General features: G+C 32.6%; 1 protein-coding gene across 1 annotated transcript; it reads right to left on the bottom strand.

The window, feature by feature from the left end:
* Nucleotides 1-462: 462 nt before the first annotated feature.
* LOC134727537 (uncharacterized) lies at nt 463-8,150 on the bottom strand. Its single transcript, XM_063591918.1, has 6 exons — nt 8,130-8,150; nt 7,539-7,634; nt 5,522-6,424; nt 4,667-4,888; nt 3,827-3,975; nt 463-2,979 (listed from the first exon to the last, which is right to left on the bottom strand). Exons 1-6 carry the CDS (start codon nt 8,148-8,150, stop codon nt 2,697-2,699), a joined length of 1,674 nt encoding a protein of 557 aa, XP_063447988.1. The 3' UTR covers nt 463-2,696.
* Between the last annotated feature and the right edge of the window lie 7,116 nt (nt 8,151-15,266).

Raw genomic sequence — 15,266 nt, 5'->3', positions numbered from 1 at the left:
TAAAATTATGATCATGGACTTGTTTACCTAGAAAAAAATGTCTGTTACCAAATTAAATTCCGGAAGCAAAAGAAAATGAACACTTTTTACCTGATGAATTGATAAATACAATGCAATAGATTGACTATGACTAAATACAACTTAAAAACAAAAATCTCTACTAGAAACAATTTTACCACATCTCCTTTTTTTATATTATGATGAAAACTATTGAATAAACAACCCCATCTTAGTTAATATAATAATAATTTCCAATTAACATAAAGAAAGTGGATCAAATTTCCTAGGAAAATTAGTCTCAGGAAATATTTCATTGTAAATCTAAATACATAACTCTATAACAATATTAGAACAACACTTAAAAATAACAAACATGGACGTTTCTACCTAGGAATAATAAGAACATGGACATGATTTCCTAGAAATATTTGTCTGGGGAATTTTTTATTTTTTTTATAATATCAATACACAATTCTAAAACAATATTAAAACAACACAAGCCATGTTAATTAACCTTTAAAAATAATTGACATGGGTGTCTTTATCTAGGAATAATAATGACATAAACATGATTTCCTAGGTAAATTAGTCTGGGGACAAAAATAACTAACATCAGACTATATTTACTAGTAAAATTTGTAACCATGGACATTTTATACTAGGAATATGGGTCCGCCCGGACATATTTTACAAGGACAAATTTATCGCTTACATAAACACAATCTATAACAACCTGCACATCTTTCTTCAACACGGTTAGCTGTGAAAGTCCATACTTTATCAATCATTGTCAGCACAGAAGGTACACATTTTCTCAATTAACTTTTTTGATATTCACAAAACCATGCTAAAATTTACAAACACGAGATTGTACCACTTTCTTTTAAAAATCAAGACAAAATAAGCCATGGCATGTGCACATGTTCATTGCACAAAAATGTATTTGTTTTACCAAAACCAGCTTGATCAAACATCAAATTACATAAATACCTTAAAATTGCATCATCAGATGATACTATATTATAGCATCAGTTTTACATCAATTGGGACTTAAAGTTGTTTCTGCTTAGTTCATTCACAATTTATGTAAATGGTTTAGATCTTCATATATTTAGTAAACTCATGTCTATTGTTGAAGGCTGTATTATTCCGTTTTTGTATTCATAATAATAGTGGGAGTGAATTAGCTTTGTATTACATATATTTAAGGGCAGGTAATTTTTTGACAGATAGTTGATCAGGTTTTTGGTCAATTCATCATCTACTAATTATTCAACTGAATATTTTCTAAAATTGCAATTTTAACCTCAGTGATAATTACATCAGATATTTGTTAGATATCTTTCCATGAAGAAGTGAAATAATGCTATATAGGTCTATTGTTGGTTAAATATATATATATATAAGGGTATGATTTTTTTAATATTCAAAATACATGTATAGGAAAAGGCTGTGGTACTGGATATTTTGATGTCAGATCTAGAGCTTTTCACAAAAAAGATGAAAGTTTCAAATCAGATATTTGCTACTTAATGTTAAACTTACATCAAACAAACTAAAGTAATATTTTTTAAGCATTTATAGAGAAGATTTTTTTTAATTTAAACTACATGTATCAATCAGATCAGAGGTATTGGAAAAAGACCAAAAATGTTAAATGTTTACTGTACAGTATTTGCTAATACAGTTAGCTGAGACATCTCAGTTCTTGGTTCTTCTGCTATCATATCACAATCGTCATAAACAGTATTTGATGCTTGTCTTTTTTTTAGTGAAAGCCTGCTAAAAAAACTAGCAATTTGAGAAGGAGAAAGAAAGTGTTCAAGTTGAAATTTCCGGATGCCCTTACTGTTCTTTACATGTCTCATCTCTTTTGCCACATCATCTGGGTCACACTTATATCCAGTAGATTCACCAAACTGAAATTTCTCTGTCATGTATTCTATTTGCTCTTTTTAAAATCTCTTTACCTCTCGCTTATTCTTTAATGCCCATCCTTTCTTTAATGTAGATTCTGCTTGTAATGCATGTGTTGTACCAGAATGAAGTACTTTTTCAGCAGAACTTTTGCTTTCCATTAAAGAAGCATGTGTGATTTGTGTACGCTCCTTTATATTCAAATTATTCTTAGGGAAGGTATGTTTACCTCTGTCGAGGTGGTTACATAATTGTCCATATTTCAAAAATGTTGCAATGCAACCGTCTTCAGGACATGTAAATACATTACTACAAATGTTGTCTTCTTCTTCGAGCTCTTCATTTCTAGTTACAGGTACTGGAATGCTTGTATTCAAGGATGATTGAGCAATGATTCTCCATATCACAGTACTTTCACATTTTTTAACAAGAGATGGAATTTCATTTAAAGATTTGGAAGAGAAAACTTTGCCAATGCCAATTTCGAATTGCTTCCAAGCTGTAATTTCATTGTTTGAAAAGAAAAAATTGTACAGAAAACTTATATTTTCAATCTTGGATGTTTTTGAACTTTTGATGGGACTAGGTGGCAATGCAACAACTACTTTAACATTTTTCATTGTTTTTTCTACAGCTGACTTGAATTCTATAGCTGTTATTACATTATTGCCTTCATTTACATATCTTCTTATGCATGCTTTGACATGGGCAGCCTTTCTGTCACAAATTGACTTTCCACCTTGTGGATCAGAAAAGTCCATCCTATTTACTGTTATATTCTACGGATTGTCATTCAGAGCAGTGACTGACAATATGCCATATGATGAATGGTAACATCCAGCATTGTCCGATCTTAAATACAGAGTGTCAACATTGTTGTTAGTGGAATTAACATGGTGTAGTAGGTCTTTCAATATAGCATTGGAAGTGACAGCATCTTGCGTAGCAGTATCAAAGATGTGCAGAACTGTCAAACTGTTTTTTCCTTCTTTTTCTTGGAATGTTATGACACTGACATGCCAGGAAAGACCACGTTTGGCAAACCAATTAGACTGAGATTCTCTGAAAAATAAATTTACTTTGAAAAACAAAAAAATAGCATAAACTCAGGTGTTCAAGTAAAATATGTATGTTAAGGTGCCTTTAACAATTAAAAAAAAAAATTGTGCTAGCATATTTATAGGTGGGGTTGAGCACACACAAAACTGTAAAACACATGTCCTGTCATATGTTTTTGTGCCTGTCCAAGAATGAGAACCTGTAATCCAGTGAACTAAGATTGGGTTGCTGTCTGCTATTTTTTCTCTTTTATTATGTGTACATGTTAGTTTTCTCTGTTGCATTGTTTTGCATATTGTCATACCAGCCCTTTTCTAGCTTACAATACATTATAGATTATGTCCATTGTTGAAGGCTGTAACCTGTATCTGTAAGCATCTTTGTCCTTTTGATCTAATTTGGATAGTATTCAATCACATCTCCTTATTTTTAAACAGAATGTGTGAAAAGTATTGATGTTCAAATGCAGAAACTAAGAATATAGACATACACAAAGGCTAGTCATTTTCTATCTAGACAGAACACTATAAAATCTTTATGACCAACTCACATTTTTTGGTCAGATTGTAGATTGTATAATGAAACTTTATATGAATCTATAACTTGTTGGACTGATTATCTAAATATTGATGTAATTGTTACATAAAATATGGCAATTATAGTTGTAGAAGAAATGTGAAAATATAGTCTATATCATGTGGCTAAAAAAGTATTTGCAAACAGGAAGTAGTTATATGGCAGTTCCACATTTACAACTCTTCATTGTCAAGTTGCAGACCAAATATGAATTCATTTAAAATACATTTCATTTAATAAAACACACATATATATATATAAAACATGTATATACCTATACTGTAATGGAAGAAATTTCATTGCCCAGTCTCTTTCAATTAAAGCTTCATTTGGTTGCAATGTGTCTAAAACTTTCCCCCTTGCCCTGTCTTGGTTGACAGATCTCAGAATGTGTTTCTTCCACTCTATAATTGTTTTAATACCCTGTTATCAAATAAATAAAAATGTGTCAAAGTCTCAAAATAGCCAGGTTGCAAAATATATGACTTATCAATGTAGAATGTTTACTATGTAACTGCAATTACATCAAATATAAAAAAGAAGATGTGGTATGATTGCTCATGAGACAACAACTAACCACGAAAGATCAAAATGACACAAACATTAACAACTATAGGTCACGGTACGGCCTTCAACAATGAGCAAAGCCCATACCGGATAGTCAGCTATAAGTTTTACAATTTACTGAAAAGTTACCTCTCAAATCTGGACAAATAAGAAAAAAAACCTCAAACAATTCCTTAATATCAGGCAAACAATTTCATCATAAGTGCAGTCTTCCTTTTAAGTTTAAGTGATCTAGGTAGAAAACTCTAGTAGTTGGCTACACAAAATTTGTACTCTCTTTCACAAATTTTGCTGAACAAAGTTCCAAACTCTTAATGAATGAAAAATCATTTAATGCTGCTATTCGGGATTGTGATTATGATTAAAATTGTGTACATGATATGGGCATGTGCAAAAGTCTTTAGTAGTTGGGGCTAAATAATTTTGAACATTTATCATGTTTTTTTGCTACATTTTTAAATGTATCCTAGTGCATGTAGTGTGTAGACACTGTCCAATATAAAAAAAACAAAAACAAATAGTGCCCTATATAATGTTGAATAAATACCTGTACAATAATGTATTTTGTGTCATCTTGTTGTTCTTGGTTTGTATATGTTATGCTATCTGCAGCATCCTCTATCAATTTCAAAGTTGTGGTCAGAGCTTCACAGTCATTACAAGAAAGATGATGGGTATGTGTACATTTACTACAGAAACTGTTTTCTTCAGATGACAGGCCAAATCTGCCACAATGATCAGGAACTTCTGAGTCCAAACTAACATGTAACTGAAAAACAAAAAATATACTGTAAGCTATACTTTTAAAGATAGTAAAGCAGTACGAGACTGAAAGTTTAAAAAAGCCTCACTTTTGAAGGACGTACAGTGACATACACATGATACAGATGTAATTGTTTGTGTCAGTCTTCACTTGAGGAGAGTTGTCTCATTGGTAATCCTACCACATCTTCATTTTTTTATATTTCGTATACACAAATACAACAATTTCTTATATTTTGGTATGCACAAAGAAATATGATAAAAATATCAACCAGATTCTCAAATTATTTACTAAATAATTACTGACAAATCATTAATTAGCTGAGTGTCATATAATTTGTTTTTATTGAAACATACATGTACCAGTCCTTTATTTATAGTAAAAGTTTGACTGCATTTAAAAATGAGTTACAATTATGACATATATACATACAACATTTGAACGAGATCCATCAAGAAATGAAGGTTATTAATACAAAAACCTATCTGGTCAAAACAAAATGGTTGAAGACAAGTGGTCTGACAGACAGGTCAAAATTATGTTGATGATGATCACTATTTGTAATTCACCAATCTTTTACCCTTTTCTGAAACAATAGTGTAACATTACAAATAGAAAGGGTTCATAATATAGAAATACCTTGTAGTGCAGTTTTAAATACTGCTTCCCTTCCATGAGCTGCTTGCTGACCTTTTCTGCCCATTCTTGTCCTTTACCTCCTTTTCCTAATGTCATTACCACACTTTTCAGGTTATCGAAAGCCTGGCTACCATCAGCAGCAAAATTGTCTAAACCTTTCATGGACTTTCTCACATTAGGCTCAATGGCTTCAAGCAGTCTCATGTAAGTCCTTTCAGATAGAATATCAGCGTTCTGGGTTTCTTCACAATACTTTAAATACAGTGTTACTGTTCTTGTACGTACACTATTTAGAATAATCTTAGGAACTTTGAGTGTAATACCAGATGAGATTTTATAAGTGCATTCTCCAAATGGCAAATCAGTCATTATAGCTGGTGAAAGTATGAACTCTAAAAAGTTTTCTATCTGTTGAATAGTAGCCTTTTCTCTAAATTGTTTATTCTGTAAAACTGGCTTGCCAACACCAACAACCTCAGCATGTTTACGAGCAGATGAAAATTTGTATCTTGATAAATCTGGAATATAGTCTTTGAGTTGATTGTAACTGTAATCTTGTACTAGAAGAGAGAGAATTTGTCTCTGTGTTCCCCAACTTGACATACTGCTATATGCTTTTGAAAATGACTCAAGAGTCTGATCTTTGTATGCATTAGATTCATATAGAACCTCCTCAAATAGTGATTCCTGTTGTGGAACCAATATACCAAGTACACTGTGCATTATTCTTTTTGCTTTCCTGACATGATCATTTTTTGTCCTCTCAGATGCAAGATCAAAGTCAACAGTTAACGTTTTTTTCACAGGACTTATATCTACTGTTTCCAGAAAAGAATTCAGTGACATTTTCCTTTTTCTTGATGGACTTTCCTGTGAATCTTGCCACTCTGAATATTGAGATGACTGTGAATACACAGATTCTGATAGAATTGAATATTAAAAAACCCATACTCAGTGCCTTGCAAACCACTTTGATAATTGCATGTCCCATTAAAGATTAATCAAATAGTTTTGAAGCAGAAAATGTTATCACAACATACAATTTGCTTAAAATATGTGGTTTTGTTTCAAATATATATGATAAACATGATTTAATGGTTTCTTAGTTGAATAAACACTAGAAAACATTGAAAACGAAAATTTTCATTTCAAATGGTTGAAAAGTAAGTAAATCAATATCAAAATATACATGTATAAAATTTGCATACCCTACAATTATAAGTACCCATTATGAATTTAAATATACAGTGCTATCATTACAGTCTGAACCAATGAGCATATTGTGTAATAAATGAAAAGACAAATATCATCAATTATTAAAATTGAATTTTTAAAAAGTCAATCAATTAAGAGTTATCTCCCCTTGACTATAAATAAATTAGAGATTTTTTTTGGCATGTCTTTTATTTGAAGCCTAGTTATAAATATGATTGTAATCATTAATTTGATTTCATCTGTTATAAAAATAGAGCCTCTAAAGAGCCTGCGTCACTCAAATAATTCTATGTGCATAATTAGTAATAGACTCTCTCTTACAAACATTGCAACTAGAATAAAATTGAGAATGGAAATGGGGAATGTGTCAAAGAGACAACAACCCGACCAAAATAAAAAAACACACAACAGCAGAAGGTCACCAACAGGTCTTCAATGTAGCGAGAAAATAGAATTAATGACATCCATCTTTTATAGTTAGAAAAAATAAACAGAGGACAACAAAGAAAAACAAGTACGGATAATGAAGGCCATAGACTAAATAAGCTTACTTGGCCTGTGGGTCAGGTGAGCGAAAAAAGTTATCGAATTATATAACCATGAAAAATTTTTCAATAGCAATTTGTTTATACCAGCAAGACACAAGTCTAATATTTCAACTATTGCTGCTTTCTGTATAAATCTCAATCATTTAGGAGACAACCAGGTGTATACAGTTGCAAGCAGTCTACCATCAAATGGTTTATTATAAATAATTACAAATATAGACTACCAAAATGTGATTGAATATGATGACTATTACCTCATCAATCTGTAAAAATGCAGCTTTCTTTGCACCCTGTACTTGTACTGTCTGTTTGCATTGTGTGACTTCACCATAACCATCAATTTGTGAAATCTGTAAAAGAAAAATACCTTTACAACTATTTTATCATTTTTATTAGTCCCTACTGATGAAGAGTAGGCGACTTTAGGTTTGTCTGTCTATTTGTCTGACAAGTTTTTAACAATTTTTTTCTTCATGCTTGAAGATAATGATTTGATAATTGGTATATATTTGTTTATCATGAGATCAAGTTTGAAATTTTGTTCCAGTCTGATGATTTTGTACAGAGTTAAGTTCCTTTAACTTAGAAAATTTACTAAAATAATGAGTGTTCTGCCTTTTTTTTTTTATACCCGGTATGGGACTTGCTATTGCCATGCAATAGTCATAGCAAAAGTCAAATAATGCATGTTACCATATAATATGGTTATCATCAGTTTTACAGGACATAATGTGTGTACCATGTGGAATATAGACATAGAGTAACCTCTTTGGTTTTATGATTACAGGACTACAGAATGTATATATTATACTATTGTTCTTAAAACAATTGTATAAAAGACTTGCCTCTTCTTTTGTTTCTTCCATTATAAATTCAGCATTTGTAGACTCAGAAGCTTCAACATTGCAATTAATTACTATTCATGCTACTTGAAGGCTGAAAAAAGATAACAGAGTGAAAAAGATGAACACACACATTTATCTCATCTTTACAACTTTAAACTGACCATTATTACTTATAGCTGACTAAACGTATAGGTTTTCTCCTTTTTATTACAAACTTGGTAAATGGTCTAATTTGGTAGGTCATATTCATGAAAAGGGAAGGGTATGGAAGTTACAATATAAGTTGCATATCTAATATCATCTGTGATACGGTTATTGAACTTTGCTGGATAGTTGTCTCATTGGCAAACATACTGCATATTTTTATTTTCATTATGCCATATGTCTATGTAGGTGACATAGAAGGATAATAAGGAAACCAAAGAAGGTCATTGACTGAAATGTCTTACAAAATGGTTTAATTATTATAATAATTGTAAATACTAGTATATAATAAGGGGTGGGTAGATGAATCATTGTCCATTTAATGTTCAAAGTCCATGGGAAAATATTACATGCATATCTAGACGAGAAGATGTTAGTGGATATTATTATGAATCCTGCTCTGAACTAAATCAACAAATGAAATTCAAATCTTAAGTAAATATAAATTTCAATACTTTAATAAATATTAGCTATCAGCTGAATTATAAATTACAGCTATTTTCCTAATACAAGTAGAGCAAAACTTTGGTTAGCTCGCTTGCTTTGTTTGTATATTGTACAGTCATATTAGAATATGATATTTACAGGTTAAACTTTGCCTATAAATTTATTGTTATAAGATGTCAATCTTGTCTACAAATCTTGTATAAACAATCATACAAACAAAGCAAGCAAGCCAACCAAAGTTTTACTTTGCAGGCATTAGGAAATCAGCTGTAAAGGTTTTATCTTAAGCCCTATTGCAATAATGAGTTAAATGAACCTGTCAGTATAGAAAGTTTAATGTGCTTCAGTCAGTATCCCATTGTGTCAAACAATTGAAACATGTTCCATTATCACATGTATCTAGTAGGAAATTATATGAAGGAGCAGACGTACAAATCTAATATAGGTGGCATAGTTACCAATGCAACCTGAATATCAATCTATTACTCCAGATAAACAGATCTATGTTGCTTCCAATAATCAAAAGTAGGCCAATATAAAAAGCAATAATGACTTAACAGGAACTGATTTAAAGCAAAAGAGCACAGAACGTTAAATTATTTTTTTTGATAGGAATAGAACATACTGGTAAGAAAATTTTCATATCCTTGTTTTGACTTACATTTGGTTCAACTCTGTTTTCCTTGTCTGTCATTCTTTGAACAAGTTCTTTTCTGCATCTTGAACACACCCCTGTAAAATTGAAATTGAAAATTTAACTGTAGCAAGAAAGCATATTTCAAGACTTTCATTTAAAAAATAAGAATGATCATGTGGCTGAATCACTTCTCCTGGCCCCTTGGGCTAATTTGCTTATAAATGATAGTACAAAACGGGTGGTTCATTTTTTTTATATGCATGTCCCAAGTTAGGTACATCATTAGTAGTTTTTGCATGTTTATTCTTTTATGTTCTTAAATTTTTTTCCTGTGGAAATTTTTTTTTGTACAACTATTATAGACTTGGGATGATGTCTGACATATTGTTGAAATGTGTAATTTGGTGAAGATTGTATGTTTACCTCTAGTCTAGATGTATGTGTTTACATTTGTTATTGGGGGTCTGTCTCATTTAGCTGGGGTAGCTTATTGTATTCAGTGGCACAATTTCTGATAACCAGATGTATGTCTGTATCAGGATCAAAATAACATGTACATCAGATTTTTTGTTCAAAGAGTCACATGCAGACTACCAAGTTATTGGTACTAGCTCACATGAACATTTGATTCATATATATGAGCTGGCAATTGGAACAGCAACAAAATACATGTAAGCATGCACAAACCTGATCCAATTCCAAGTATGACATGATGATATTTCTTGAGAAAAATAGACTGCTCCTTTGTGATAGTGCCTTTCAAGTTGCTCTTACTGTTTGTACATTTCAATCCTATGGAACATAGTGTACTTGGTCTCCAACCAACACCAAGAGCAAACCTTTAAAAATTGAAAAAATAAAAGGTAATAACTTACTAGAACAATAAATTCTATGTAAAAATCACAACAAAAACAGCCAGGATATCGAGTCAGAAAAAATCTTGTTATTACTTCAGTACAGATTGTTCATTTGAGGGTGGATTGACTTTTTTTCTTCTAAAAACAACTTATTTTTTAGACTCAAATAAATACAATGATCTAGTTACCTTAATCTTTATAGCACACCTCAATTTTTTTTGTCATATATATGGGGTCATTGCACAAATCCTATCAGGAATGTGGTAATTGACATTTTCAGCAGTTACAACTTTAGAAAATTAATCATAATTTGGATAGACAAGGGCTCAAGTTCTGGAAAGTTATTCTTATTCTTAGAATAAAAGTAGCCTAGGTACCTGTGTTTCGGGCATATAGTTAGCGTATCATCATCTTCCTCAAAAAGACCAGCTCTTATCTTCAATAATGAACTTTCACTGTCAATACTCCTACGACTTATTGAATATTTGTAAAGATGCGAGTCCACTGAATCTTTACAACATGTAAGGGGAAGAATTCGACTTGGCCAGGTCTTTTTATATTCAATTAAGCCACACTGCTGTACTGTTGAATTAACAAAACTGCAAACAAATTGTGACTCGCCTGTAAATACAAATACATGTATGAATATCATAATGTGAATGTATTTAAGAGAAGTTTAGTTAACAATGGTTAATAATAATTTGTTTTACACCTTTTAGCAAACTTTTATAGCAGACTTTACTATATTATAATACAGTATTGTCAAATGCTTGTGTTTTGCTCATTGTTGAAGACAATATCAAGTGACTTTCATTTGATTAACTATACTCTATGTTATTTGTACAAGCTGGTCTTATTGGCAATTATAATCACATTTATAATTGCTACCTAGATCATATAGATGAAACAATTTAAGATTGTTTTCCCTTCATGATTAGAATAGGTAACTTATCAACTAGTTTGAACTCATATAAGCAACACGACTGCTGCAAATGTGGACCAGGATCTGCTTACCCTTCTGGAGCACCTAGTTTCACATCAAAATTTAGTGGGGTTTGTGTTGCTCAGTCTTTAGTTTTCTATGTTGCTTTTTATGTACATTGTTTGTACTTATGTTTGTCTTTTTCTTTTTTAGCCATTGAATTGTTTATTTTCAACTTATGAGTTTGAATTTCCCTTTTGTATCTTTTTCCTCTTGATCTATTGAATAATAATAATATTTGTATTTTAAACAGTAAGCTATGGACAAATTAGATAATTTGCATAAAAATAGAATGGCATGAACTATATACTTTCAATAACAATGAAATTAGGGCATTTTTGGTAATGCATGTTTCATTATCATGATTATAATACATTATTCTGATTGGCTAACTGCACACCACATGTTATTCCTCAAGCAATTGCATTACACAATAAAGCATATATATATCAGTCATAATAACACAAGGTCCCACAATAAAGTCCACAGGTGAATTAAATAAAAAAAAATGATATGACTTGTGGTTTCTTTATCCTAGCTTAAAAAAGTAATTATAAGAATTGAATGCTTCTTTTTGTAACTTATAGGGTTGTAAAAGCTTTGACTGTGCCCAAATTTTTGGAATGAAGAGCTTACACACTTCATACAAAATGTACTTCGGTCAACACTTTTACACCCTAATGAAGTTACAAAAAGAAGCATTCAATTCTTAAATAAATTTAAATATTTCACACTATAATGATCATGTGTACTGTACTACAAGTCAACATGCACAACTTTGGGGTAAATTTACCTTTAACTAATAATCTTCAACCTGATATGGAACAGCGCATCTAACATATGTACAGGCTTACAAACAGACATACATACAGACCAGAAAACATAATCACCTTCATAGGCACAGTGTAAAAAAATAACCATTGTTTAAACATGTATGTGAACCTCTAGTCCAAATAGTTATGACGTCTGGCAAGGCTTTTTTAAATTTTTTCTGGGAGTAGGAAGGCGTCCCAGAAAAAAAAATAGCCTTGTCAGACGTCATCATTATTTGGACAAGTCAACCTCTAATGATTTTTGCCTAATTGAGTTATTGGGTTGATGTCCTCCTTGACCTGGCTTTTTTCTATTATTTACATTATAGACCAAAAAGTTATAACAAGCATGAAGTCTTTAGTCTCAGAATGTGTCTCATATTATATTATAAACATATGTGCATGCAAAAATGATAAACCTGGTTGGTATTTTTAAGCCCTTTTATTTCATCATGTTCATAGGTATAGGAAGATATGGTGTGACTGCCAATGAGACCACTCTCCATCCAAATAACAATTTGAAAAAGTAATCCATTATAGGTCAATGTAAAGTAAACCATTATAGGTTATAGACATGATAAAAAAAATATTGCGTTAAATAAATAGGGTGGGCATCTTTAAATAACATATATATTAAAAGAAAAAGTTTGAGTCAGGATTCTTATGAAAAATCTCATTATTGTGCTCTTTCCAATAAAATATTGAATTGAATTATGAATGATAAATTTATCTGAATCTGAATCTGAATAAATACGTTGCAGGGCCAGGATATGGCATCAATGGCAACGGGAGAGAGGCGCTGGAAAATTAGTCCAACGTTGTGAGAGCAACCGAAGTTTTAAAGCTCTCAATTGTCTTAGCACACACGAGATTGTCTGGTAGTCTATTCCAATCAGGTATTGTTCTTACAAAGAATGACTGTTTGTATTGTTCTGATTTGCTCGGTGGAATTTTAAAGCAACGGCTGTTGTTTTGAGCAAATTTGTCTACAATGTTTGTTGTTTTATAGTCACTAAATTGTTTTGGTTTAACTTGTCGTTTTGGTCTCTCTTTGACTAATACTGAGTCTTGCGGTATAGCTGGTACCAACTCCCCGGCCACCTTGTAGAGAAAAGTAAGTCTACTGTGACGACGTCTGTTTTCCAGTGTTGTAAGTTTTAGTTCAATCATAAGTCTCCTTATGCTACCTTCCTCTCTGCTTGTGTAATCCCCACTAATGAAACGCACTGCTTGTCTCTGTACTTTTTCAAGTGCATTAATATCCTTCATTAAGTAAGGGTCCCAGACTATGGACGCATATTCTAAAAGTGAACGGATAAGTCCTATATATGCCTGTTTCCTGCAATCCTGTGGACAGTGGCGGAGGTTTCGTCGCCAGAAGCCTAGAGTTGAGTTGGCTTTCTTCACGGTTTTAGCGATGTGGGCGCCCCACCTCAGATCATCTGAGATAATTACACCGAGATACGGATTTTGTTGTACCTGTTGCAGTATCTGATTGTCCAGTTTATAAAAATGAGATGATTTGTTGTTGACACTCATCACGTAACATTTTTTGGCATTGAATCTCATACCCCATTTTGTGGCCCATTCTTCCAACGATACAAGGTCGTTTTGTAGTAGTTGATGGTCCTGTTGTGTTTGGACTTTCCTATACAGTAGGCAATCATCTGCGAATAATCTGACTTGAGATTTAACAGTTTCGGGTAAGTCATTAATATGACATAGGAACAGCAGCGGTCCTAATACCGTGCCTTGAGGAACTCCTGATGCTACCCCTACAGAGTCAGAATTTTCGCCATCCACTAAGACTCTCATGGATCGTTTTGTCAGGAACATGTTGAGCCAATCTAGTATTGGACCATCAATACCATAACTTTCGAGTTTGGCTAATAGCCTTTGATGAGGGACCGTATCGAAGGCTTTAGAGAAATCTAGTATAACTATATCTGTCTGCAGGCCTTTGTCTTGAAGTTGGAATAAGTCGTTCATCGTTGTTAGAAGCTGCGTTTCACAGGAGAAACCTGAATGGAAGCCATGCTGGAGAGATGTGAGTATGTTGTTTCTTTCAAGGTGTGTCAAGATGTGTTTACATATAATGTGCTCAAGCAGCTTGCAGGTAACGCAGGTAAGAGAAACAGGTCTGTAGTTCTCTGGTGTGTTTATATTTCCTTTTTTAAATACAGGAGTGATATTTGCGTTTAACCAGTTAGTAGGTAGAGTGCCAGAGTTTATGGATTGCTGGAAGATGTGTCGCAGCCCAGGTGCTAGTTGTTTAGAGCAGTTTTTGAGGACAATGTTTGGTAAATTGTCTGGCCCAATGGCTTTAAATGGCTTTATGTTTTTCAAAAGTTTTTCGACTCCATCTGTTGTTATTTTCAGTGGTGATATTGATTTTTCGACTTTCTTATCTAACTTTGGTGTTGCATTTAAAGTGTCTTTTGTAAAAACCGATTCAAATTGGTTTAAAAGTATATTGGCTTTCTCCTTGTTGTCGTTTACAAGTGCTCCATTCTGTTTCATTGCAGGTATGCCAATGTTTTCCTGTCGTCTGGATTTAACATAGCGCCAGAATGGTTTAGTGTTGTTATCTTGTAGACCTTGGTAAATGGTGTTGTTGATATAGTTGATCTCTGCTTTCTTAAATTCTTTTTTGCACTTTTTTTGGAAGCTCTTGTAGTCATTCCACTGCTTAGATCTCTTAGCATGCTTATAGAGTCTTATTTTGCGTTTTAACATCCGGCTTAGATTTCTGTTGAGCCACGGCAGCGATTTTCTAGATGCGCATACCTTTGACGGGGTGTATTTGTCAATAATTGTGAGTACAGTGGTGGTGAAGGTTGACCATAGATCCTCTACTGGAGTGGCGGTTTGGGATTCCATAGTTGTTGACAGTTGTTCCATTTCTTTGTAGATTGAGTCCCAGTCGGCTTTGTTGAACATGTATTTCTTACGCTTTGACTGTTTGATATAGTGTGGGATTATGTCAAAGTCTGTGACTACCATAGCGTGATCACTGATGCCAGGAATGCTGGTTGAAGATTTACATAGTGATCGATTATTTGTGAAAACAAGGTCTAGTAAGTTATTATATCTAGTTGGTTCTCTCTGTACTTGAGTAAGCCCCAGATCTATGGAGGTGTCTAAAAGTGCTTGTTGTACTTCACGGTCTTGAGCACCTGGTTTAACTAAGAGGGTGTC

The sequence above is a fragment of the Mytilus trossulus genome, chromosome 8 (genome assembly GCF_036588685.1).
Source record: "Mytilus trossulus isolate FHL-02 chromosome 8, PNRI_Mtr1.1.1.hap1, whole genome shotgun sequence".
Classification (NCBI taxonomy): Eukaryota; Metazoa; Mollusca; class Bivalvia; order Mytilida; family Mytilidae; genus Mytilus; species Mytilus trossulus.
Note: the sequence above shows the minus strand (reverse complement) of the source record. Positions and strands in the feature narration are given on the sequence as shown.